Below are 27,633 nucleotides of genomic sequence, written 5' to 3'. Positions count from 1 at the left end.
CCCGGGTATGCCTGGAGGAGCACAATCCCCGCCCCCTGCTTGTGATTGGAGAAATCATAAATCCCACCTCTTGTGTCCAATCACTGTGCTGTGATTCGTTACAGCACAAGCTGATTTTTGGGAAGGGAGGGTGTCCCTGAATGGTAGTTTGGAAATGTGGTCACCCTACTGGGGAAGTCACTAGATAGCCGGAACTAGGGTTGTCCCGATACCGATACCATTATTGGTATCGGGACCGATACCGAGTATTTGCGGGAGTACTTGTACTCGCGCAAATACCCCCGATACCTAAATAGAATACTTCCCCCCCCGCATCGCGCCGCCACATCGAAAGCCGCCACATGGGTTTAACGGCGTGCGGGAACATCACAGCTTTCATTTGAATAGCTGTAGTGTTCCCGCGCGTAAAGACACTCCCCCTTGCTCGGGATTGGATTGGTGATCGTGATCTGTCCAATCCAGAGCAAGGGGGAGTGTCTATACGCGCGGGCAAAACAGCTATTCAAATGAATGCTGTGATTTTCTCCATGCGGCGGCGGCTTTCGGCGGCAAAGGTATGGGGGAAATGGCTGGAGGGACATGGCTGCATATGTGAGGGACATGGCTGCATATGTGAGGGACATGGCTAGAGGGACATGGCTGCATATTTGAGGGACATGGCTAGAGGGACATGGCTGCATATGTGAGGGACATGGCTAGAGGGACATGGCTGCATATGTGAGGGACATGGCTAGAGGGACATGGCTGCATATGTGAGGGACATGGCTAGAGGGACATGGCTGCATATGTGAGGGACATGGCTAGAGGGACATGGCTGCATATTTGAGGGACATGGCTAGAGGGACATGGCTGCATATGTGAGGGACATGGCTAGAGGGACATGGCTGCATATGTGAGGGACATGGCTAGAGGGACATGGCTGCATATGTGAGGGACATGGCTGCATATGTGAGGGACATGGCTAGAGGGACATGGCTGCATATGTGAGGGACATGGCTAGAGGGACATTGCTGCTTATGTGAGGGACATGGCTAGAGGGACATGGCTGCATATGTGAGGGACATGGCTGCATATGTGAGGGACATGGCTAGAGGGACATTGCTGCTTATGTGAGGGACATGGCTAGAGGGACATGGCTGCATATGTGGGGGACATGGCTGCATATGTGGGGGGACATGGCTGCATTTGGGGACACATTTAAAAAAAGTATCGGTATTCGGTATCGGCGACTACTTGAAAAAAAGTATCGGTACTTGTACTCGGTCCTAAAAAAGTGGTATCGGGACAACCCTAGCCGCAACCTCACCTAACTGATGGCCAATTGCATTGCCCTTCTTCAAGGACACCATAGGGAAGCCACTTGGTTGCCCCTTCTCTATTTGACCGATGATCAGTCACGCAACCAGGCCCGGATTTCTCACAAGGCCACTGAGGCCAGGCCTTGGGGCGGCAGGGCTCCAAGGGGCGGCAGTGGCATGGAGTCCCCCGACGCCCGGAACATACAGTTGAGGGCGGTAAGTTATGGGGGAATCCGCTCGCTCGCAAGTGATTGCGGCAATGTTCTTCCCATCTCAGCTGTGACAGGAGTTCTAGCACAATGCTAGGACTCCTGTTTTGGAGGTGACAGGGTCAATAAAGAGAACATGTCACCTCCAATTGCTATCACACAGGAAATCGTTTTCTCCTGTGTGATAGCAAAAAAGTTAAGTGAAAAAAATAAATGATAAAAAAATAAATAAATAATATGAAATAATAATTAAATTAATAAAATAAAAAAGTAAAGATTAAGAAAAAAAAAAGAAAATGATACAAAAATAAAAAAAAGTAAGCGACAAGCTTCAAATAAATAAAAAAAAAAGTGATAAAAAAGTAAAAAAACAAACAAAACATATTTGAACTAACCGTGCCGCAAATTCTCCATTGATTTGGGGGGGGGGGGTTCTATTGGCGGGGAGGGGGTGCATTGTGGAACCTGGCCTTGGGGCGACAGGGAGAGCAAATCCGGCCCTGCACGCAACCCCCCTCCCACCATAATGGTGAAGATTGTGAGGTCACCGCCCCACCTCTTCACCACGTCCAATCTCAGAACACCCTACAAAAATACACGATGCCAAACAAGCGACCCCCTGTGGCCAGTGTGCAGGAAATCACAGCCATCACCGTCATGGTGCACAACTTCTATAAGGATTTCCAGACTATTTTTACACCCGGTGACAACGTGACGCTGGGTCTCGGTGCTTCTCTATGCAACGCAGCCAGATCATGGCTGGTGGGATCTGTACACAGCTTCCTGAAAACTTCCCAGCACCGTGCTCCTCTCCAGAACCCTTGTGCCCTGAGGTAAGGGGGTAAGTATTTGTCATGCTGCGGAGTCCCCCTTTACTCTTTAGGCGTGCATGCGACGCGCGGATGTTCTGTGTTCCTCCGCGGCTCCGCCGATACATGGAAGTGTATTTGTGTCTTTGTTATTTTCTGCGAGTCATTGTGTGAGTCAGTGTCACCTGCTGCCGTGTGTGACAGCTGCGACCTCCTCCTCCCATCGGGGGTCCATCTTATCCAAAAGCTAAAAATACCCCCCCCAGGAATTCCCCCCCTTTCCAGCCCCCCCTCCTCCAACGTCCGCCTTTAACACTGTCCCTGCGGCAGGCTGGCTCACCAGGGACAGCGACTGGGTGGCCGACGCTACCCCCCCTCGGCAAGAAAGGGGTTAAGGCCATCTCTCCCCTCCCTCCCCCCCATGATAAGCCCCTCTATAGTTAGGCAAGGGACGGTGTGTGCCCAGCAGAGGCTCAGGAGCCCATTGAAGTCACACAAGACCGGCCCGTCGCTCTCGTTTTTTGTTGTTGCTCGCGTCCTGCGGAAGGGATGAATTTCGCCGTGGGCTTCAAGGCTTTAGGGGGGGACACCCAGACCATGGACAACCTGGAGAAGCAGCTGATATGTCCCATCTGCTTGGAGATGTTCACCAAACCCGTGGTCATCCTACCGTGCCAGCACAACCTGTGCCGCAAGTGTGCCAACGACATCTTCCAGGTACCGGCCCGGTGTGCGCAGGGCTCTTCTAGAATTGTGTCGGAAAGAGTCGGGGGGGGGCAAAAATAAAAAAATAGCGTAGGGTGCCATCAACCGGGCAACTTCCCCCCCCCCCGTAACATAGTTTTATTACCTGTTGATCCATCATTGTTCCACTTCCTGTAGCAGGGTGACTACGCTGTTTGTCCATAGCGAAATCACACAGCGGCGCTCTTAGGTACATCATATACATTGCAATCTGACCCCGCAACCTTTATACAGCCAACCAAAGATTTACCAAAACTATGAGGACCTTCCTAGACCATTCAATCAGCCAGGTCCCTGATGATAACCCGAAATCTCCTTTTTTGGACCAAGCACTATACAACCTCTTCTAGGGTTATCATCAGGGGTCTGGCTGATTGGAAAGTCTAGGTAGGTCCTGGCTGATTGGAAAGTCTAGGTAGGTCCTGGATGATTGGAAAGTCTAGGTAGGTCCTGGCATGATTGGAAAGTCTAGGTAGGTCCTGGCTGATTGAATAGTCTAGGTAGGTCCTGGCTGATTGGAAAGTCTAGGTAGGTCCTGGCTGATTGGAAAGTCTAGGTAGGTCCTGGCTGATTGGAAAGTCTAGGTAGGTCCTGGCTAATTTGAAAGTCTAGGTAGGTCCTGGCTGATTGAATAGTCTAGGTAGGTCCTGGCTGATTGAATAGTTTAGGTAGGCCCTGGCTGATTAGAAAGTCTAGGTAGGTCCTGGCTGATTGGAAAGTCTAGGTAGGTCCTGGCTAATTGGAAAGTCTAGGTAGGTCCTGGCTGATTGAATAGTCTAGGTAGGTCCTGGCTGATTGAATAGTTTAGGTAGGCCCTGGCTGATTAGAAAGTCTAGGTAGGTCCTGGCTGATTGGAAAGTCTAGGTAGGTCCTGGCTAATTGGAAAGTCTAGGAAGGTCCTGGCTGATTGAATAGTCTAGGTAGGTCCTGGCTGATTGAATAGTTTAGGTAGGCCCTGGCTGATTAGAAAGTCTAGGTAGGTCCTGGCTGATTGGAAAGTCTAGGTAGGTCCTGGCTGATTGAATAGTTTAGGTAGGCCCTGGCTGATTAGAAAGTCTAGGTAGGTCCTGGCTGATTGGAAAGTCTAGGTAGGTCCTGGCTGATTGGAAAGTCTAGGTAGGTCCTGGCTGATTGGAAAGTCTAGGTAGGTCCTGGCTAATTGGAAAGTCTAGGTAGGTCCTGGCTGATTGAATAGTCTAGGTAGGTCCTGGCTGATTGAATAGTTTAGGTAGGCCCTGGCTGATTAGAAAGTCTAGGTAGGTCCTGGCTGATTGGAAAGTCTAGGTAGGTCCTGGCTGATTGGAAAGTCTAGGTAGGTCCTGGCTGATTGGAAAGCTAAGGTAGGCCCTGGCTGATTGGAAAGCTAAGGTAGTCATAGTTTTGGAAAATATATGGTTGGCTGTATATATATTGTAAGGTCAGATGATAATGTGTATGGTGACCCTTAAGGCTTGACTATAGCGAAATCACACATCGGCACTCTTAGGTACATCGTAGGCATTACAATTTGACCGCGCAACCTTTATACAGCCAACCAAAGATTTACCACAAGCTTGGAGGACCTTCCTAGACCAATCAATCAGCCAGGTCCCTGATGATAACCCTAAATCTCCTTCTTTGGACCAAGCACTATAAAATCTCTTCTAGGTTTATCATCAGGAGTCTGGCTGATTGGAAAGTCTAGGTAGGTCCTGGCTGATTGGATAGTCTAGGTAGGTCCTGGCTGATTGGATAGTCTAGGTAGGTCCTGGCTGATTGGAAAGTCTAGGTAGGTCCTGGCTGATTGGATAGTCTAGGTAGGTCCTGGCTGATTGGAAAGTCTAGATAGGTCCTGGTGATTGGAAAGTCTAGGTAGGTCCTGGCTGATTGTAAAGTCTAGGTAGGTCCTGGCTGATTGGAAAGTCTAGGTAGGTCCTGGCTGATTGGAAAGCTAATGTAGGTCCTGGCTGATTGGAAAGTCTAGGTAGGTCCTGGCTGATTGGATAGTCTAGGTAGGTCCTGGCTGATTAGAAAGTCTAGGTAGGTCCTGGTGATTGGAAAGTCTAGGTAGGTCCTGGCTGATTGGAAAGTCTAGGTAGGTCCTGGCTGATTGGAAAGTCTAGGTAGGTCCTGGCTGATTGGAAAGCTAAGGTAGGTCCTGGCTGATTGGATAGTCTAGGTAGGTCCTGGCTGATTGGAAAGTCTAGGTAGGTCCTGGCTGATTGGATAGTCTAGGTAGGTCCTGGCTGATTGGAAAGTCTAGGTAGGTCCTGGCTGATTGGATAGTCTAGGTAGGTCCTGGCTGATTGGAAAGTTTAGGTAGGTCCTGGCTGATTGGAAAGCTAAGGTAGGTCCTGGCTGATTGGATAGTCTAGGTAGGTCCTCACTGATTGGAAAGTCTAGGTAGGTCCTGGTGATTGGAAAGTCTAGGTAGTCATCGTTTTGGTAAATATATGGTTGGCTTTATATATATTGTACGGTCAGATGATAATGCATATGGTGACCCTTAAGGTTTGACCTCATATTATATAGTTTTGGTAAATCTCAAGACAAAAACCTGCAGAAAATCTAATAGTGTGTATGAGGGCCAACAAAAACCCAATTTAAGTCCTGGGACGGAGGCGCCGGACTGACAACTGGAGAGCCGTGACTTATCCACATCCGTTCCTGGATGATTCCGTAATTAATTCCTAAAATAACTCTGACTCCTCGTCAACATCGTATACCCAGAATTTATGGAGAGGACCGTGAACACAGTGTGCTTATAGCGTTATATGTAATATATTTAAAATGTATCATCCCAACAACAACAAAAATGTATTAAAATTGTATATAATAACTAATGTTATTACAGAGATTAATCAAATATTCATTATAATAAATAAAAAGAAAAAATACTTATATTAAAAGGACCTATCATATGTTACAAATTAATACAATTATATTATACAAATTAATTATATTAGATATAATTACTTAAAAACAATATATATACAATATATAATATATTAACAGTAAATATAATAATTATATTAAAAATATATATATATTAATTATATGGGATATGTAATATATTTAAGTATCATTCCAACAACAAACATTTTTTTTTAATTAAAATTGTATATAATAACTAAGGTTATTACAGAGATTAATCAAATATTCCTTATAATAAATAAAAAGAAAAAATACTTATATTAAAAGAAAATATCATATGTTACCAATTAATACAATTATATGTACATTATACAAAAATAATTATATTAGAAATAACTTTAAATATATATATATATGTGTTATTTCTAATATAATTAATATAATTATACATATAATATATTAACAGTAAATATATATATTTATATATATAGATATATATATATATATATATATATATATGACAGACCTGATACAGGAGATGGTAAGAGGCTGCAGACATGATACAGGAGATGGTAAGAGGCTGCAGACATGATACGGGAGATGGTAAGAGGCTGCAGACATGGTACAGGAGATGGTAAGAGGCTGCAGACATGATACAGGAGATGGTAAGAGGCTGCAGACATGATACAGGAGATGGTAAGAGGCTGCAGACATGATACGGGAGATGGTAAGAGGCTGCAGACATGATACAGGAGATGGTAAGAGGCTGCAGACATGATACAGGAGATGGTAAGAGGCTGCAGACATGATACAGGAGATGGTAAGAGGCTGCAGACATGATACGGGAGATGGTAAGAGGCTGCAGACATGATACAGGAGATGGTAAGAGGCTGCAGACATGATACGGGAGATGGTAAGAGGCTGCCGACATGATACAGGAGATGGTAAGAGACTGCAGACATGATACGGGAGATGGTAAGAGGCTGCCGACATGATACAGGAGATGGTCAAAGGCTGCAGACATACTATAAGAGATGGTCAGAGGTTGCAAAAATACTATAGGAGATGGTCAGAGGTTGAAAACATACTGTAGAAGATGGTAAGAGGCAGCAGAAATGATACGGGAGATGGTAAGAGGCTGCCGACATGATACAGGAAATGGTCAGAGGCTGCAGACATAATACAGGAGATGGTCAGAGGTTGCAAACATACTGTAGAAGATGGTAAGAGGCAGCAGACATGATACGGGAGATGGTAAGAGGCTGCAGACATAATACAGGAGATGGTAAGAGGCTGCAGACATAATACAGGAGATGGTAAGAGGCTGCAGACATGATGATAAGAGGCTGCAGACATGATACGGGAGATGGTAAGAGGCTGCAGACATGATACAGGAGATGGTCAGAGGCTGCAGACATGATACAGGAGATGGTCAGAGGTTGCAAACATACTATATGAGATGTTGAGAAGGAAGGGATGCTCTGGGAAGTGCCGTGTTGTTCCAGGCAGTCGTGACTTGGCCGGTATCAACCATCTAAGGTGTGGAGTTGTGGACGTGTGTCGTGGATTAGATATTGGTTGGCTTTCAGATGTGATAAATCTCTTCTTCTGTTTGGCTCGGTGCTGGCTTCCTAATATGTCTATGATGATTAGAACAGGACCTATCCATGTGATCAGGGGTGACTGGGTAGGGCTATCCTTAGAGAGAAATTCGGGGGCTGCCAGTGTTCAAGTGGCTTACTTTGAGAGTGAAACTATGGGGGTGGCAGTTGGTGGGTCAGTGCAGTGCAGTGGGGAGAGGGATGGACAGGGCGGCCGCCTGCAGCCTGGCAATGTCTCCTCCAGAGTGGTAGTGTCACTGAGCCCACATAGGTCATCATACCCTGTTATTATATTATATATACATTTTCCCGATTCTCCATCTAGGTCCATGTCTGCTGGTTCCTAAACCATGGTGGCCCAGTCGGACATGTCTAAAGGGATTCTGAGAAGCTCTGTATACGGTGTCGATCACTTGGGTATAGCCACACCTGCACCTGTTAGCACAGTGTGTCAGAGGCGCATCGGCGGCAGAGGACTGTGTCTGTGCCCAGACTCCAGAATAAATGGAAGCAAGCAAACATTCATTGATGGGCGCTGGTGAGGCTGTATTTGATGGGCGCTGGTGAGGCTGCATTGTTGGGCGCTGGTGAGGCTGCATTTGATGGGCGCTGGTAGGCTGCATTTGATGGGCGCTGGTGAGGCTGCATTTGATGGGCGCTGGTGAGGCTGCATTTGATGGGCGCTGGTGAGGCTGCATTTGATGGGCCCTGGTGAGACTGCATTTGATGGGTGCTGGTAAGGTTGCATTTGATGGGTGCTGGTGAGACTGCATTTGATGGGCGCTGGTGAGGCTGCATTTGATGGGCGCTGGTGAGGCTGCATTTGATGGGCGCTGGTGAGGCTGCATTTGATGGGCGCTGATGAGGCTGCATTTGATGGGTGCTGGTGAGGCTGCATTTGATGGGCGCTGGTGAGGCTGCATTTGATGGGTGCTGGTGAGGCTGCATTTGATGGGCGCTGATGAGGCTGCATTTGATGGGCGCTGGTGAGGCTGCATTTGATGGGCGCTGGTGAGGCTGCATTTGATGGGCGCTGGTGAGGCTGAATTTGATGGGCGCTGGTGAGGCTGCATTTGATGGGCGCTGGTGAGGCTGAATTTGATGGGCGCTGGTGAGGCTGCATTTGATGGGCGCTGGTGAGGCTGCATTTGATGGGCGCTGGTGAGGCTGCATTTTTTGGGTGCTGGTGAGGCTGCATTTGATGGGCGCTGGTGAGACTGCATTTTTTGGGCGCTGGTGAGGCTGCATTTGATGGGTGCTGGTGAGGCTGCATTTGATGGGCACTGGTGAGGCTGCATTTTTTGGGCGCTGGTGAGACTGCATTTGATGGGCGCTGATGAGGCTGCATTTGATGGGCGCTGATGAGGCTGCATTTGATGGGCGCTGGTGAGGCTGCATTTGATGGGCGCTGGTGAGGCTGCATTTGATGGGCGCTGATGAGGCTGCATTTGATGGGCGCTGGTGAGGCTGCATTTGATGGGCGCTGGTGAGGCTGCATTTGATGGGCGCTGATGAGGCTGCATTTGATGGGTGCTGGTGAGACTGCATTTTATGGGTGCTGGTGAGGCTGTATTTGATGGGCGCTGGTGAGGCTGCATTTGATGGGCGCTGGTGAGGCTGCATTTGATGGGCGCTGGTGAGACTGCATTTGATGGGCGCTGGTGAGACTGCATTTGATGGGCGCTGGTGAGACTGCATTTGATGGGTGCTGGTGAGGCTGCATTTGATGGGTGCTGGTGAGACTGCATTTGATGGGCGCTGGTGAGGCTGCATTTGATGGGCGCTGGTGAGACTGCATTTGATGGGCGCTGGTGAGGCTGCATTTGATGGGCGCTGGTGAGACTGCATTTGATGGGCGCTGGTGAGGCTGCATTTGATGGGCGCTGGTGAGACTGCATTTGATGGGCGCTGGTGAGACTGCATTTGATGGGCGCTGGTGAGGCTGCATTTGATGGGCGCTGGTGAGACTGCATTTGATGGGCGCTGGTGAGGCTGCATTTGATGGGCGTTGGTGAGGCTGCATTTGATGGGCGCTGATGAGGCTGCATTTGATGGGTGCTGGTGAGACTGCATTTTATGGGTGCTGGTGAGGCTGTATTTGATGGGCGCTGGTGAGGCTGCATTTGATGGGCGCTGGTGAGGCTGCATTTGATGGGCGCTGGTGAGACTGCATTTGATGGGCGCTGGTGAGACTGCATTTGATGGGTGCTGGTGAGGCTGCATTTGATGGGTGCTGATGAGGCTGCATTTGATGGGTGCTGGTGAGGCTGCATTTGATGGGTGCTGGTGAGGCTGCACTTTATGGGCACTGGTGAGGCTGCATTGTTGGGCGCTGGTAGGCTGCATTTGATGGGCGCTGGTAAGGCTGCATTTGTTGGGCGCTGGTGAGGCTGCATTTGATGGGAGCTGGTAAAGCTGCATTTGATGGGCACTGGTAAAGCTGCATTTGATGGGCGCTGGTAAGGCTGCATTTGTTGGGCGCTGGTGAGGCTGCATTTGATGGGCGCTGGTAAGGCTGCATTTGTTGGGCGCTGGTAAGGCTGCATTTGATGGGCGCTGGTGAGGCTGCATTTGATGGGCGCTGGTGAGGCTGCACTTTATGGGCGCTGGTGAGGCTGCATTTGATGGGCGCTGGTGAGGCTGCATTTGATGGGCGCTGGTGAGGCTGCATTTGATGGGTGCTGGTGAGGCTGCATTTGATGGGCGCTGGTGAGGCTGCATTTGATGGGCGCTGGTAAGGCTGCATTTGATGGGCGCTGGTGAGGCTGCATTTGATGGGCGCTGGTGAGGCTGCACTTTATGGGCGCTGGTGAGGCTGCATTTGATGGGCGCTGGTGAGGCTGCATTTGATGGGTGCTGGTGAGGCTGCATTTGATGGGTGCTGGTGAGGCTGCATTTGATGGGCACTGGTAAGGGCTACATTGAGGGGCACTGGTAGCAGTAGTGTATTTGGTGGCGGGATTACAGCCCTCCCTCCGGTGGTTATCCATGTGATGCCAGGATTATCCATTCACTTACTTTGTATTCACACCACATTGTACTCTGGAAATGACTTACTAGAATATTTGGGACTTTTTTCACCCACAAGCCACTTCCACATGAATGGGACTCACAGCCTTTATCACTTACCACTTACCTCTGCATAGAAGGGAAGACTGTGTTTATATCATATTTCATTTTAGATTTATTGTGTCTTCCATGTTAGAGTGATTATGACACTATCACTGTCCCCACAAATGCAGCAATGTCCCCACAAACGCAGCCATGTCCCCACAAACGCAGCCATGTCCCCACAAACGCAGCCATGTCCCCACAAATGCAGCCATGTCCCCACAAATGCAGCCATGTCCCCACAAATGCAGCCATGTCCCCACAAATGCAGCCATGTCCCCACAAACGCAGCAATGTCCCCACAAACGCAGCAATGTCCCCACAAATACAGCCATGTCCCCACAAATACAGCAATGTCCCCACAAATACAGCCATGTCCCCACAAATACAGCAATGTCCCCACAAATACAGCCATGTCCCCACAAATACAGCAATGTCCCCACAAATGCAGCCATGTCCCCACAAATACAGCAATGTCCCCACAAATGCAGCCATGTCCCCACAAATACAGCCATGTCCCCACAAATACAGCAATGTCATCACAAATGCAGCCATGTCCCCAAAGAGAAAGCCACCCCCCCCCCCCAGTTGATCAGCGCGGGGAAAATTACAGCTTTCATTTGAATAGCTGTGTGTTCCCCCGCCGCGCCTCGTCATATATAGCCCCTCCCCCTTGTCCGGGCACTTTGATAGACAGATCACCCATCCAATCCTGGGACGGGTGATCTGTCTATCAAAATGCCCGGACAAGGGGAAGGGGTTATATATGACGAGGCGCGGCGGGGGAACACACAGCTATTCAAATGAAAGCTGTATTGTTCCCTGCGCTGATCAACTAGACGGCGGCGTGTGCAAGTAGTACCTTCTGTTGCACAAATCACTTTATTTATGATGTCTATGACTGGTGACCAGATGGTCACCAGTCATCTCTATGACCGTCGGAGGCCCGGGCGCGATGTGATGACATCACGCCTGGGTACCCGTAAGTAAACAAAGCCGCGATTGCGGCTAGTGAGCAACACTGATCATGAGATCGGTGAAATATTTTTCACCGATTTCATGCTTTCCAGCCTGGAGGAGAGATGTGGGGTCTTATTGACCCCGCATCTCTCCATAAAGAGTACCTGTCACACACATTCCTATTACAAGGGATGTGTACATTCCTTGTAATAGGAATAAAAGTGATAACATTTTTTATTTTTATTTTAAAACTATTAAAAAATAAATAAATAAGTAAAAAAAAAAAAAAACAATAAAGAAAAAAATTAAAACGCCCCTGTCCCCGGTAGCTCGCGCGCAGAAGCGAACGCACACGTAAGTCCCGCCAACATATGTAAACGCCGTTTAAACCACACATGTGAGGTATCGCCGCATGCGTTAGAGTGCCAGCAACAATTCTAGCACTAGTTGCTGGATTCAGGTAGCCGGGCGCAACTTTAGGCAGGCGTAGCGTATGGCATATATGCTACGCTGTCGTAAGTTAGATAGGCAAGTGCTGTATTCACAAAGCACTTGCCTCCTAAGTTACGGTGGCGTAGCGTAAATGTGACCGGCGTAAGCGCGCCTAATTCAAATTAGGATGGGGGGCGTGTTTTATGTAAATGATTGGTGATTGACGTTTTTTACGAACGGCGCATGCGCCATCCGTGTACATATCCCAGTGTGCATTGCTCCAAAGTACGCCGCAAGGACGTATTGTTTTTGACGTGAACGTAAATGACGTCCAACCCCATTCACGGACGACTTACGCCAACGACGTACATTTTTCAAATTTCGACGCGGGAACGACGGCCATACTTAACATTGACTAGTCCAGCTATTTGTTCGACTAACTTTACACCGGAAAACACCTTACGTAAACGGCGTATCTTTACTGCGACGGGCGCACGTACTCTCTCTGAATCCAGCTATAGATCTAGGGCCAGATTCACAAAGAGATACGACGGTGTATCTACAGATACACCATCGTATCTCTGACTTACACTGGTCCTATCTATGCGCCTGATTCATAGAATCAGATACGCATAGATAGGGCTGAGATCCGACAGTGTTACACTGTGTTACACTGTCGGATCTTTTTTTCCATTTAAAAATGCCGCCGCTGATAAAAATGGCGTTCCCGCTGATTTACGATAAATAATATGTAAATCAGCGAGATATACGCAAATTCACGCACGTACGCGGACCCGACGCAGTCTTCTTACGACGTTTCCGTAGCGGCTTTCCCGGTGTATACTTACCCCTTCTTTTATCAGGCGCAGCCAATGTTAAGTATAGCCGGCGTTCCCGCGTCGAATTTGAATTTTTTAACGTCGTTTGCGTAAGTCGTTCTCGAATACGGACGGACGTCGTTTACGTAAGCGTCGAAACCACTGACGTCCTAGCGACGTCAGTGGGAGCAATGCACGCCGGGAAATTTCGCGGACGGCGCATGCGCATTTAAATCGGCGCGGGAACGCGCCTGATTTAAATAGTACACTCCCCCTAGCCGCGGAATTTGAATTCCGCCGGGGGATTTAGGATCCGCCGCTGCAAGTTTGGAGGTAAGTGGTTTGTGAATTAGCCACTTTCCTCTCAAACTTGCGGGAGCGGATCTTAAATCACGTAGATCGAGCGGATCTATAGATCCGCTGATTTACGTGAATCTGGCCCCTCCTCTGTAAATCAAAACTGGTAACCTGTAAAAATGTTCAAAGCGGTGCCTATGGAGATTTTTAAGTATCGAAATTCGGCGCCATTCCACGAGTGTGCGCAATTTTAAAGCGTGACATGTTAGGTATCTATTAACTCAGTGTAACATCATCTTTCATATTTTACAAAAAAATTGGGCTAACTTTACTGTTTTGTTAATTTTTTAATTCATGAAACAATTTTTTTCCAAAAATAAGGCGTTTGAAAAATGATTGCGCAAATACCGTGCGATAAAAAAAGTTTTTATTCCCTAGGGTGTCTGCTAAAAAAAATATATATATAATGTTTGGGGGTTCTGATTAATTTTCTAGCAAAAAAAATTGTGATTTTTACATGAAGGAGAGAAGCACCAAAATAGGCCCGGTGGACAAGTGGTTAAAAACCAATAAGCACATTACTCATACATATACATTTTCAGGGCTTTTTTCCAGCAGGAACACGGGGGAACGCAGTTCCGGCACCTCAAGATCTGAATGTATGTAATGGTGCTCAGAGGTGGTTAGAGGGTGGAACCAAGGAACGGTGCTCGGAGGTGGGTAAGCAGTGGAACCAAGGAATGGTGCTCAGAGGTGGGTAGGGGGGTGGGTAGGGGGTGAAACCAATGAATGGTGCTTGAAGGTGGGTAGGGGGTGGAACCAAGGAATATTGCTCGGAGGTGGGTAGGTGGTGGAATCAAGTAACGGTGCTCAGAGATGGGTAGGGAGTGGAACCGAGGAATGGTGTTCAGAGGTGGGTAGGGGCAGAGAAAAGGAATGGTGCTCGGAGGTGGGGTCGGCTAGAACCAAAGAATGGTGCTCGGAGGTGGAACCAAGAAATGGTGCTCAGAGGTAGGTAGGGGGTGAAACCAATTAATGGTGCTCAGAGGTGGGTAGGGGGTGGAACCAAGGAATAGTGCTGGGAGGTGGAACCAAGGAATAGTACTCGGAGGTGGGTAGGGGGTGGAACCAAGGAACTGTCCTCAAAGATGGGTAGGGAGTGGAACCAAGAAATGGTGCTTGGAGGTGAGTAGAGGGTGGACACAAGAGGTGACAGAAGGAGGGAGTTCCTGCACCTATTCTCTGAGAAAAAAAGCCCTGTACATTTTACATTATTGGATATCAAATTGTGACATGGAGTTGCACTTTTCCCCACACTGAACATTATTTTACAATATTCTCTATCTTCCAGGCCTCCAACCCACTGTGGCAGTCCCGGGGTTCTAGCACAGTGTCATCAGGGGGACGTTTCCGCTGTCCATCCTGTCGTCATGAAGTGGTCCTTGACAGACATGGAGTCTATGGGCTGCAACGGAACCTGCTGGTGGAAAATATCATTGACATCTATAAGCAGGAGGAGTCATCCAGGTACATTTTATTTTTATTTTTTTGCAACTTCTTTTTATTAAATGTGAAACTTAGGCCTTGTACACACGACCGTATCTGTCTGATGAAAACGGTCCGCGGACCGTTTTAATCTGACATGTTCGCTGGGATAATTTGGTCTGATGGTTGTACACACCATCAGACCAAATTTCCCGTGGACAGGATACGCGGTGACGTGGCCACGCCGTGGCCGCGACGATGACGCGGCGACGTGCGCGACCCTGGAAGGTCAATGCTTCCACGCATGCGTCGAATCACTTCGACGCATGCGAGGGCTTTCGGCCGAGCGGACATGTCCGGTAAGTCGTACAGATGACCGAACATGTCCGACGGACAGGCTTACAGCGGACATGTTTCTTAGCATGCTAAGAAACATTTGTCCGCTGGAAACCTGTCCGATCCGCCGGACAATTGTCCGGTCGGCCGTACACACGACCGAACATGTCTGCGGAAACTGGTCCGCCTGACCAGTTTCAGCGGACATGTTCGGTCGTGTGTACGAGGCCTTAGAGAGGTACAAAACAGAGCCAATCGGACTTACCCTGGCTTGATACAACAAGGAACCAAACCCCCCCCACACAATTAGAAAACATCCCTATAACAAAAGGCACTCAAAAACGTTAGCCCTTAAAGGGGTTGTAAAGCTTCCCGTTTTTCTTTACCGTAATGCATTAAGGTTGAAAAAACATTCCGATGCTTACAGGTCCCCCCCCCACGTTTACTTACCTGAGCCCTCGAAAGTCCCGCATTGAGAACGAGCTGGCTTCTCAGCTCTTCATTGGATAGATTGGTAGCAGCGCAGCCATTGGTTCGCGCTGCTGTCAATCAAAATAAAAAATACGAACAAACAAACACCCGATGTTCAATTCAAACTTACGTTCGACTCAAAACTTCCGACCCATCCCTCCTTCAAAGTATCAACGTTTTTAGGGTTTTATTTTCACAGATGTGGCTTGAGATACTTAATCCCCATGGTAGGCCAGACTGTGGGATCCATCCAGGTAAATCTGTATACAACAATACAGTTTGGAGATGTAATGCAAAAGATTGAAGTAGGTGGATGGTTACTAGTAGTTCGTCCCATTCAGCTGGACTTGTTCGGTATAGTAAAAGATTTTTCGTGGCTTCTCCAAGCCACGTCTTCAGTTCTAATGATTGGATTTCAATACTAGACGCATGGACGTCCGCTCCATAGGGCAAGGGGGGGCAATTGACCCCCCCAGGAAAATCGAGAAGGTGTTGAAGAATCTCGCGGCTGTGGGCTGTCTGAGCAGTCCCGGGCTGGATGTCACAGACACAGCGAGCAGAGTGAAGCCACCTCCCCCTCCAGTGTTTGTGTACACAGGGAACCTGCTGTACCCATTCCATGCTGATGGCTGATCTGAGGTACTGAATGGGATGGGTGGGGTCCGTCTGTGATGAAGGGGGGGTTTGTGCTGAATGGGGGTCCATCTGTGCTGAGGGGGGGTCTGTGCAGAATGGGGGGCTGTGCTGAAGCGGGGGTCCATCTGTGCTGAATGGAGGGGTCTGTGCTGAATGGGGGGTCTGTGCTGAATGGAGGGGTCTGTGCTGAAAGGGGGTCTATCTGTTCTGAAGGGGGGTCTGTACATTCTCTAGGCTATATTTATATGGTCATGGAGTGAAGCTGAATTATCTCAAGAGCTATTTCACACTGCCAGCTGGCTGCGTTATCGGTAAAGCACCGCTTTACCATCATTTTAGCTGAGCTATTTTGCCACTAGCAGGGTGCTTTTAACCCCTGCTAGAGTTTGAAGAAAGGGTAAAATGTGACTGTGTATTGCCGCTGCGGAAGCGACCCCCCCCCCCTGAAAAAATTTCAGCGGACGCCCATGACTAGACGTGTTCTGTAATGTTAAAGTTAAAGGCGTTTTGTAGCTATGGCCCAAGCCTGCAGGACCTTCCTTACCTCCCCCCCTTTTCCCCAATTTTTGGTCCTCGTTCTGTTCTCTCTCTACTTTTCTTTTTCTCTCATGATCGACTCATCTGTCCACCTCTCAGGTTTCCCTATAGTCAGGGGTGTGTTTAGGTTTTGTGCTGCCCTAGGTCTGGTGAAACTCACGCACCCCCTACTTTATATATGACGCACCCCTTCCTTTTAAGACGCACCCTGTCATTTTTTAATGGGATGAGGACAGAGGGACAGGGTGGGATGAGAACAGGGTGGGATGAGGACAGGGGGACAGGGTGGGATGAGAACAGGGTGGGATGAGGACAGGGGGACAGGGTGGGATGAGCACAGGGGGACATGGTGGGATGAGGACAGAGGGACAGGGTTGGGATGAGCACAGGGGGACAGGGTGGGATGAGGACAGAGGGACAGGGTGGAATGAGCACAGGGGGCAGGGTGGGATGAGCACAGGGGGACAGGGGGGATGAGCACAGGGGACAGGGTGGGGTGAGCACAGGGGGACAGGGTGGGATAAGGACAGAGGGACAGGGTGGGATGAGCACAGGGGGGAAGGGTGGGATGAGTACAGGGTGGGATGAGGACAGAGGGACAGGGTGGGATGAGGACAGGGGGACAGGGTGGGATGAGCACAGGGGGACAGGGTGGGATGAGCACAGGGGGACAGGGTGGGATGAGCACAGGGTGGGATGAGGACAGAGGGACAGGGTGGGATGAGCACAGGGGGACAGGGTGGGATGAGCATAGGGAGACAGGTTGGGATGAGCACAGGGGGACAGGGTGGGATTGCTTTTTCGCCGCCCCCCACAAAGTGCCGCCCTAGGCCTGGGCCTTGTTGGCCTAGGCTATAATACATCTCTGCCTATAGTATAACCCTGTTCCCTGGCTTAGGTAACTTATGTGTACCCATGGCCCTCACGTGTGGTCATTTAGTGGAAATCCTATATTGCTTAAATGGATGTTGCACAAGACTTCGCTCATATCTGTATAACTTTCTTCATTGTGTAACCCCTGCGTGGGCGACTTGCTATACCGTTACTTTTGAGTTCAACAATACAAGTTATTGGACCAGAAGATGTTTGGTAGCTTCTCCAAGTCTCTTCTTCATTTCTAATGATTGGCAGGGCCGGTGCTACCACTAGGCAAACTAGGCAGCCGCCTAGGGCCCCCTGCTGCCTAGGGTGCCCAGTCACTGGTGTTCTTACTCTCTTCTCTCTGCAGCAAGCAACTAATAGCTAGATTCACAAAGAGTTAAGTCGGTGTATCAGTAGATACGCCGTCGTAACTCTGAATCTGCGCCGTCGTACATTTAAGTGTATTTTCAAATCGAGATATACTTAAATGTAGCTAAGATACGACTGCCTGCGCCGTCGTATCTTAGCTGTCTAGTTCTGCTGGCTGCTAGGGGCATGAACGCTGATTTACGCCTAGAATGCGTAAATCAGCGAGATACGCCTATTCACGAACGTACGCTTGCCCGTCGCAGTAAAGATACGCCGTTTACGTAAGGCGTTTTCAGGCGTAAAGTTAGTCCAACAAAAAGCTGGCCTAGCCAATGTTAAGTATGGACGTCTGTCCCGCGTCGCATTTTGAAATTTTTACGTTGTTTGCTTAAGTCGTCCGTGAATGGGACTGGGCGTAATTTACGTTCACGTCTAAACCAATAAGTCTTTGCGGCGTAATTTGGAGCATGCGCACTGGGATATGTCCACGGACGGCGCAGTAAATATACGCCGTTTACGTAAGGCGTTTTCAGGCGTAAAGTTAGTCGAACAAATAGCTGGCCTAGCCAATGTTAAGTATGGCCGTCATTCCCGCGTCGAATTTTGAAAATTTTACGTTGTTTGCGTAAGTCGTCCGTGAATGGGGCTGGACGTAATTTACGTTCACGTCAAAACCATTAAGTCCTTGCGGCGTACTTTGGAGCAATGCACACTGGGATAGGTCCACGGACGGCGCATGCGCCGTTCGTTAAAAACGTCAATCATGTCGGGTCATGGTTTAGTTACATAAAACACGCCCACCTCTTCACAATTTGAATTAGGCGCGCTTACGCCGGCCCATTTACGCTACGCCGCCGTAACTTAGGAGGCAAGTGCTTTGTGAATACAGCACTTGCCTCTCTGACTTACGGCGGCGTAGCGTAAATACGATACGCTACGCCGGCTCAAAAATACGCCGCCCTACGTGAATCCCCCTATTAGTCTCAGCATCAGCAGGCAGCCGCCGCTCCGTTCGCATATAGTGTCAGAGGCGCAGTAACAGCAGAGGACTGTGTCTGTGTCCCGACTCCCGAATGAATGGAAGCAAGCAAACGCTAGATGATGGGCACTGCGGCTGCTTTGATGGGCACTGGTGAGGCTGCATTGATGGGCGCTGGTAGGCTGCATTTGATGGGCGCTGGTGAGGCTGCATTTGATGGGCGCTGGTGAGGCTGCATTTGATGGGCGCTGGTAAGGCTGCATTGATGGGCACTGGTGGGCTGCATTTTATGGGCACTTCATTAAAAAGGTGGGGTGTACATGGGCAGGGGGTGGAGTTAGAGGTGGAGCCAAAATTAGGTTTCGCCTAGGGTGTCAAAAATCTTTGCACCAGCCCTGATGATTGGAATGCAAGAAATGGCTTGAAGAAGCTACAAACATCTTTAACATTACAGAAGAAGTCCAGCTGAACATGACCAAGCTCTACTAGCTATCCCATGACCTGGAGAAATAAGAGCCTTCAAAGAGTAAGAGAATAGTTTGGCATCCTTGTGTTTCCAGTCCATAATTTGTCTTCATTTTGCCCAGGCCTCTGAACACGAAGACGACGGAGCAGCACTTGATGTGTGAGGAACACGAGGATGAGAAAATCAATATTTATTGCCTAACCTGTGAGGTTCCCACCTGTTCCATGTGTAAGGTGTTTGGGGCCCACAAGGACTGTGAAGTGGCCCCTTTGTCCAGCATCTACAAAAGACAGAAGGTACTTCCTGGCAATATATGGGGATTGTGTCTGGAGGCCCATATCATATCATAGCTAGGGTTGGTGGACGAGGTCACACAAGTACTTACCTCTACGAGGGTTGGACAAGGCTGGAAATCCTGAGATGTGGAGTCACTGGGTCATTCAACCACTCAGGCTCTGTGGCTCCAGGTTTACAAGGTGCTCCATTATGGTGATGAGAGAACCTGCCCACACGTTGCGCCCTCTTACGTACCGTTTTAACGCTGCGCCTCCGAAAATTACCTGCGCTACACTTCATTCATGAAGCAGTAGCTACGTAATTTGCGCGGGCGCTCCTTAAAACTGCCCGGCGTAAGGGCGCGTAATTTAAATGATCCCGTAGGGGGCGTGCATCATTTAAATTAGGCGCGTTCCCGCGCCGAACGTAGTGCGCGTGCTCCGTCTGGAAACTTTCCCGACGTGCATTGCGGCAAATGACGTCGCAAGGACGTCATTTGCTTCAATGGCGCCATTCACGATTCACTTACGCAAACAACGTCATTTTCAAACATCGCGACGCGGGAACGACGGGTATACTTAGCATTGGCTGCCCCTGCTAATAGCATGGGCAGCCTTACGCGGAACCCGACGAACGTAAACGACGTAAACTGCGTACGTAGGGCGCGCGTACGGTTGTCAATCGGCGTTAGTATGCAATTTGCATACTCTACGCTGACCACTACGGGAACGCCACCTAGCGGCCATCGTAAGAATGCAGCCTACGATACGACAGCGTAAGAGCCTTACGCCAGTCATATCTTAGGCTGCAGTCGGCGTAACGAGCTTTCTGAATACAGAAAAGTCGTTACGCCGGCGCAACTAAGCAATTGCGCTGCGTAACTATGGTTACGCGGACGCAATTGCTTACTGAATCCAGCCCAGTGTTTCTCAGCCCTTTTTTAGTCACAGAACCCTTTAAAAATATGCAAAATTCCAAGGCACACCAATCTAAAAAAGACAATTTGTACTTATCGATGGGAAACCTGAGCCCTTGACAATGCACCACCTTGATGAAATGAACTTCACATCAGAAGCCACCCATCATATCAAAACCTCCCCCTTTATCATATCAGAGGTGCCCCTATCACATCAGAGTCCCCCTTTAACATCCGAAGTCCCTATCACATGTCAAAGTCCCTCCTATACATGAGAGCCCCCATCACATCAGAGTAACCTCACGACAGGGTCTGCCCATCACCACAGAGTCCCCCCATCACCTCAGTATCCCCCTTTTACAGGGTCCTCTTATGACATCAGTTCCCCCTATACATGCAGACCCCCCATTACAAATCACACAATCCCTCATCACAGAAGCCCCATCACAGACCCCCCAATTACACAGTCTCCCCATCACACAGTCCCCCCATCACAGAGCCACCCAATTACACAGTCCCCCCATCACACAGTCCCCCCATCACAGACCCCCCAATTACACAGTCTCCCCATCACACAGTCCCCCCATCACAGAGCCACCCAATTACACAGTCCCCCCATCACAGAGCCACCCAATTACACAGTCTCCCCATCACAGACCCCCTGTTCAGTCTTCACATCACAGAACTCCCATCATAGACCCCCCCCAATCACACAGTCCCTCCATCACAGACCCCCCAAATCACTCAATCCTTCCATCACAGACCCCCCCCCAATTACACAGTTTCCCTATCACAGACCCCCATTCACACTGGGCCAGATTCTCGTAGACTGGCGTATCTTAGCGGCGGCGTAACGTATCTGATTTACGTTACGCCGCCGCAACTTACACGGGCAAGTGCTTAATTCTTAAAGCGCTTGCTCCGTAAGTTGCGGCGGCGTAGCGTAAACCGGCCGGCGTAAGCCCGCCTAATTCAAATGTGGAAGGGGGGGGGGGGCGTGTTTTATGTTAATCTACTGTGACCCGACGTGATTGACGTTTTTCACGAACGGCGCATGCGCCGTCCGTGGAAATCTCCCAGTGTGCATTGCTCCTAATACGCCGCAAGGACGTATTGGTTTTGACGTGGACGTAAATTACGTCCAGCCCCATTCACGGACGAGTTACGCAAACGACGTAACTTTTTCAAATTTCGACGCGGGAACGACGGCCATACTTAACATTGGCTGCGCCTCATATAGCAGGGGCAACTATACGCCGGGAAAAGCCTAACGTAAACGTCGTAACTTTACTGCGTCGGCCGCGTGTACGTTTGGGAATTCGCGTATCTAGCTAATTTGCATACTCAACGCGGAAATCGACGGAAGCGCCACCTAGCGGGCAAAAAAATTGCCGTTTAGATCCGACGGCGTAAGAGCCTTACGCCTGTCGGATCTAATGGATATCTATGCGTAACTGATTCCAAGAATCAGTCGCATAGATACGACGGGCCAGATTAGGACTTACGACGGCGTACATGGCGCTGCGCCGTCGTAAGTCCTTTGAGAATCTGGGCCCCTGTGTCCACATCACAGAACTCCCATCATAGACCCCCCAATCACACAGTCTCCCCATCACACAGTCTCCCCCATCACAGACCCCCTATTCACACAGTCTCAACATCACAGAACTCCCATCATAGACCCCCCAATCACACAATTTCTGAGTACATGGAGCACACCAGGTTTCTGCAAATGTTTGGCTGCTCACATTGAGTTGGGTTTCTGTTCTTTGTGGGATGTTCCTGAGGTCCCCGGAGGAATCTAAGGAGTATTGAAGGATGCACATGCCATAAATCTAGAATAAGTCCTGAAAAAGTTTATTACCTAGGCCAGGGGTCTTCAAACTGCGGCCCGTAGGCTGGATGTGGCCCTTTGCACTATTCCTCTCTCTGATACCAATGAGGGGGCACTATTCCTCCCTCTGACACCAATGATGGGGCGCTTCTTTTCCCACTGATACCAATGAGGGTGCACTATTCCTCCCACTGACACCAATGAGGGGGCACTATTCCTCCCACTGACACCAATGAGGGGGCACTATTCCTCCCACTGACTCCAATGATGTAATTTCCTTTAACTCCCACTGACCACCAAGCCTATGGCATGGTTTAATCCCACTGATGCCAGCATTTTCTACTTCCACTGGTCACAGTCTGGCCCTCCTAAAGTTTTAAAGTTTGAAGGGCAGTAAACTGGCCCTTTGGAAAGTTTGGAGACCCCTGACCTAGGCCATTACCCATTCTTCATTTTCTACAGTCACCTGTCTATATTATCAGTAATCATCAATCAGCACCCTGATGAAACTCATTGGCAATGGGCCAGATTCATAAAGACTTACGACGGGCGTATCAGTAGATACGCCGCCGTAAGTCCGAATCCGCGCCGTCGTAACTTTAAGCGTATGCTCAAACTGAGATACGCTTAAATGTTGCTAAGATACGACCGGCGTAAGTCTCCTTCGCCGTCGTATCTTAACTGCATATTCACGCTGGCCGCTAGGGGCGTGTACGCTGATTTACGCCTAGAATATGTAAATCAGCTAGATACGCCTATTCACGAATGTACGCCCGGCCGTCGCAGTAAAGAAACGCCGTTCACGTAAGGGGTTTTCAGGCGTAAAGATAAACCACCAAAAAGATGGCGCAGCCAATGTTAAGTATAGACGTCGGAACCGCGTTGAATTTTTCAAATTTTACGTTGTTTGCGTAACTCGTCCGTGAATGGGGCTGGCCGTAATTTACGTTCACGTCGAAAGCATGACGATTTGCCGACGCCCCCCAACCAGCCTATTTTGAATTAGGCGGGCTTACGCCGGCCCAGTTACACTGCGCCGCCGTAAGTTACAGCGCATGTTCTTTGTGAATACAGGACCTGCTGCTCTAACTTACGGCGGCGTAGTGTATCTGAGATACGCTACGCCGGCCGAAATCTACCTGAATCTAGCCCCATGTCTTTATGAAGTTGTAAACAAGTGTACTTTTAACCACTTCCCGACCTCCTCATGTACATTTACGTCAGCAGAATGGCACGTACAGGCACATCCACGTACCTGTACGTCCTCTGCTAGACGTGGGTGGGGGGTCCGATCGGGACCCCCCCGGTACATGCGGAGGTCGGGTCCGCTCGGGGAGCGATCCTGGACGACGGCGCGGCTATTTGTTTTTAGCCGCGCCGTCGCGATCGCTCCCCGGAGCTGAAGAACGGGGAGAGCCGTGTGTAAACACGGCTTCCCCGTGCTTCACTGTGTCGGCTGCATTGATCGAGTGATCCCTTATATAGGGAGACTCGATCGATGGTGTCAGTCCTACAGCCACACCCCCTACACTAGTAAACACACCCTAGGTGAACCCTAAATGTTACAGCGCCCCCTGTGTTTAACTCCCAAACTGCAACTGTCATTTTCACAATAAAGAATGCAATTTAAATGCATTTTTTGCTGTGAAAATGACAATGGTCCCAAAAATGTGTCAAAATTGTCCAAAGTGTCCGCCATAATGTCGCAGTCACGAAAAAAATCGCTGATTGCCGCCATTACTAGTAAAAAAATAAAAATAAAAAAAAATGCAAAAAAACTATCCCCTATTTTGTAAACGCTATAAATTTTGCGCAAACCAACCGATAAACGATTATTGCGATTTTTTTTACCAAAAATAGGTAGAAAAATACGTATCGGCCTAAACTGATGAAAAATACATTTTTTATATATGTTTTTGGGGGATATTTATTACAGCAAAAAGTAAAAAATATTGCATTTTTTTTAAAATTGTCGCTCTATTTTTGTTTATAGCGCAAAAAATAAAAACCGCAGAGGTGATCAAATACCACCAAAAGAAAGCTCTATTTGTGGGGGAAAAAGGACGCCAATTTTGTTTGGGAGCCACGTCGCACGACCGCGCAATTGTCTGTTAAAGCGACGCAGTCCCGAACTGTAAAAACCCCTTAGGTCTTTAGCCAGCATATTGGTCCGGGGCTTAAGTGGTTAATGGGCTTATCCAACACTTGTGGCACCCTCATTGTTTTTTATAGTCTTCAGATTCTTCCGTGACCCCCAGGAACTCCCTCTGGGTGAGAGAGAAGGTGTTGCCGAAGCCTGGATTTATTCCCATTTGGGTTCTGCGCCCTACCAACATATCTTGTAGTTCTGATTTCCTCTGAACTATAAATGGAATGTGTGATATTCTTGTCTCCGCAGAGTGACCTCAGTGATGGGATTGCAATGCTGGTCGCTGGCAACGATCGGATTCAGGCAATTATCACACAGATGGAGGAGATCTGCAAAAGTGTTGAAGTGAGTGTCACTGAGATCAGACAGACAGACAATATGACTTTATGAAGGGGGAGGACCACTATATATTGTCCCCATCAGAGTCCAGCAGTGGCGGTGCGTCCATAAAGGGCGCAGGAACGCCGCCCCTCTCTCCTGCACCGCTCTATCACTATTAGAAAGATTTATGCATTGCATGAATCTATCTACGTCTTTTTTTTTTTTTTTGGAAGTGCCTGAGTAGAGCCGTGGGCTCTAATAGGCTTCCAAATTGCCAGGTGTAATGCTGTGCGTTTGCTGTTTACACAGTGTTCTGTTAGGGAAGCGAATAAATCCCTTTCCTAACACTGACCCGCCTCGCAGCCAATCAGGTACTTGGGTGACCTGTCACCTGATTGGCTGAAACGACAGGCGCTGTGATTGGACGGCTAAAAATGAGCAATGAGGGCCAGATTCTCAAAAAAGATACGCCGGCGTATCGCCTGATACGCCGTCGTATCTCTGAGTCCGCCCGTCGTATCTATGCGCCTGATTCATAGAATCAGTTACGCATAGATAACCATTAGATCCGACAGGCGTAAGGCTCTTACGCTGTCGGATCTTAAATTCACTTTTTTTTTTTCGCCGCTAGGTGTCGCCGACGTCGCTTTCCCGATCGAGTATGCAAATTAGCAAAATACGCGAATTCCCGAACGTACGCCCGACCGACGCAGTGAAGTTACGACGTTTACGTAAGATTTGCGATGCGTAAAGTTGCCCCTGCTATATGAGGCGCAGCCAATGTTAAGTATGGCCGTCGTTCCCGCGTCGAAATGTTGTTTGCGTAAGTTGTCCGTGAATAGGGCTGGACGCCATTTACGTCGAAACCAATGATGTCCTTGCGACGTCATTTAGCGCAATGCACATCGGGAAATTTCAGGGACGGCGCATGCGCAGTACGTTCGGTGCGGGAACGCGCCTAATTTAAATGATCCACGCCCCCTACCCGGATCATTTGAATTAGGCGGGCTTGCGCGGGGGGATTTACGCTACGCCACCGCAACTTTACAGGCAAGTGCTTTGTGAATCAAGCACTTGCCCGTAAAACTTGCGGTGGCGTAACGTAAATCAGATACGTTACGGCCGCCGAGTTTTACGCCGTTATACAAGAGTCTGGCCCTGAGTCTCCAAAGAGTGGGGACCCATTAGGGGGACTCTGATGGGGATCCTGATATAAGAGTAGACCCTGATGTAAGGAAAGACTTTGAAGTAAAGGGGACTCTGATGGGGACCCTGATGTAGGGGGAACTCTGATATAGGATGGACTCTGATGGGGACTCATAAGCGGGACTCTGATTGGGACCCTGATGTAAGGAGGACTCTGATGTAAGACGGACTCTGATGGGGACCCATAAGGGGGAAAGGGGGACTCTGATTGGGACCCTGGTGTAAGGGAGACTCTGTTGTAGGGTGGATTCTGATAGAGACTCTGATGGGGACCCTGATGTAAGGGAAGACTTTGATGTAAGGGGGACTCTGATGTAGACCCTGATGTAAGGAAAAACTTTGATGTAAAGGGGACTCTGATGGGGACCCTGGTGTAGGTGGGACTCTGATGTAGGATGGACTCTGATGGGGACCCATGAGGGGGACCCTGATGTAAGGGAAGACTCTGATGTAAGGGGGACTCTTATGTAGGATGGACTGTTATGGGGACACTGTTGTAAGTGAAGGATCTGATGTAACGATGTAAAGAGGACTCTAATGGGGACCCAAATGTAAAGGAAGACTCTGATGTAAGATGGACTGTAATGTGGACCTGTAAGGGAGACTCTGTTGTAAGGGGGACTCTGAAATTGGCGGGGGTCATTCATTTATAAAACTGATCTTTTCCTGGCCCGGGAATATTTGGAAAGTATACAATGTGGCCCTTGAAGTGAACAGTTTGGAGCCCCCTGGTGGCTGGTATATAATATATCACAGCCACGTTGTAGCGTATATTCCATTATAATATAATACACTGGCCCAGATTCAAGAAGCAATTGCGCCCGTGTAACCATAGGTTACACGGCGCAATTGCTTACTTGCTCCGGTGTAACGAGTGCTCCTGATTCAGGAACATCGTAACGCCGACTGCAGCCTAAAATCTGCGCGGCATAAGGCTCTTATGCCACGCAGATTTTAGGCTGCATTCTTGCGTGGGCCGCTAGGGGGCGCTCCCATTGTGATCAGCGTGTAGTATGCAAATTGCATACTACCACTGATTCACAAACTTGCGCGGGCCCTGCGCAAGCCAGGTACGGAGTAGGGGCAGCCAATGCTAAAGTATAGCCGCCGCTCCCGCGACGTGAAATTTGAATTTCACGTCGTTTGCGTAAGTGATTCATTTGCTTCAAAGTGAACGTGAATGGCGTCCAGCGCCATTCACGTTCACTTTGAAACAAATGACGTCCTTGCGACGTCATTTGCCGCAATGCACGTCGGGAAAGTTTCCCGACGGAGCATGCGCTGTATGCTCGGCGCGGGAGCGCGCCTAATTTAAATGATTCCCGCCCCCGGCGGGATCATTTACATTGCGCGCGCTTACGCCGGGCAATTTTGCCGGCGCGCTCTCGCAATTTACGGAGCTACTGCTCCCTGAATCGAGGGCAGCGCAAAATATTTGCGGGGGCGCAGGGCAAAATCGTTGCCCTGCTCCCCCGCAAATATCGCGCAAATGTACCTGAATCTGGGCCACTGTATTTAAAAAATTACTAGAAAATGCATTTCCTGCAGAAAATGCATTTCCTGCAGAAAATGCATGGGAATGCTGAATAGCTGAATTGCTAAAGCTAACTGGATGAATAGCTTAAATCCATAAGAAAAGGTTGAAGAAGTGAGAATAGT

General features: G+C 49.0%; 1 protein-coding gene and 1 long non-coding RNA gene across 2 annotated transcripts in view; both read left to right on the top strand.

The window, feature by feature from the left end:
• The first annotated feature begins 2,738 nt into the window (after positions 1 to 2,738).
• TRIM54 (tripartite motif containing 54) overlaps positions 2,739 to 27,633 on the top strand; it is a 39,439-nt gene continuing 14,544 nt past the window's right edge. The window contains exons 1-4 of the mRNA XM_040347998.1: positions 2,739 to 3,033; positions 14,484 to 14,659; positions 19,394 to 19,568; positions 24,697 to 24,792. Of these exons, the coding sequence (XP_040203932.1) occupies positions 2,866 to 3,033; positions 14,484 to 14,659; positions 19,394 to 19,568; positions 24,697 to 24,792 (615 nt within the window). The 5' untranslated portion in view covers positions 2,739 to 2,865. The remainder of the gene's footprint in view (positions 3,034 to 14,483; positions 14,660 to 19,393; positions 19,569 to 24,696; positions 24,793 to 27,633) is intronic.
• LOC120935962 lies at positions 3,064 to 5,940 on the top strand. Its single transcript, XR_005748568.1, has 2 exons — positions 3,064 to 4,400; positions 4,601 to 5,940. It is a non-coding gene; the product is annotated as an uncharacterized LOC120935962 (long non-coding RNA).

The sequence above is a fragment of the Rana temporaria genome, chromosome 4 (genome assembly GCF_905171775.1).
Source record: "Rana temporaria chromosome 4, aRanTem1.1, whole genome shotgun sequence".
Taxonomy (NCBI): Eukaryota; Metazoa; Chordata; class Amphibia; order Anura; family Ranidae; genus Rana; species Rana temporaria.
Note: the sequence above shows the minus strand (reverse complement) of the source record. Positions and strands in the feature narration are given on the sequence as shown.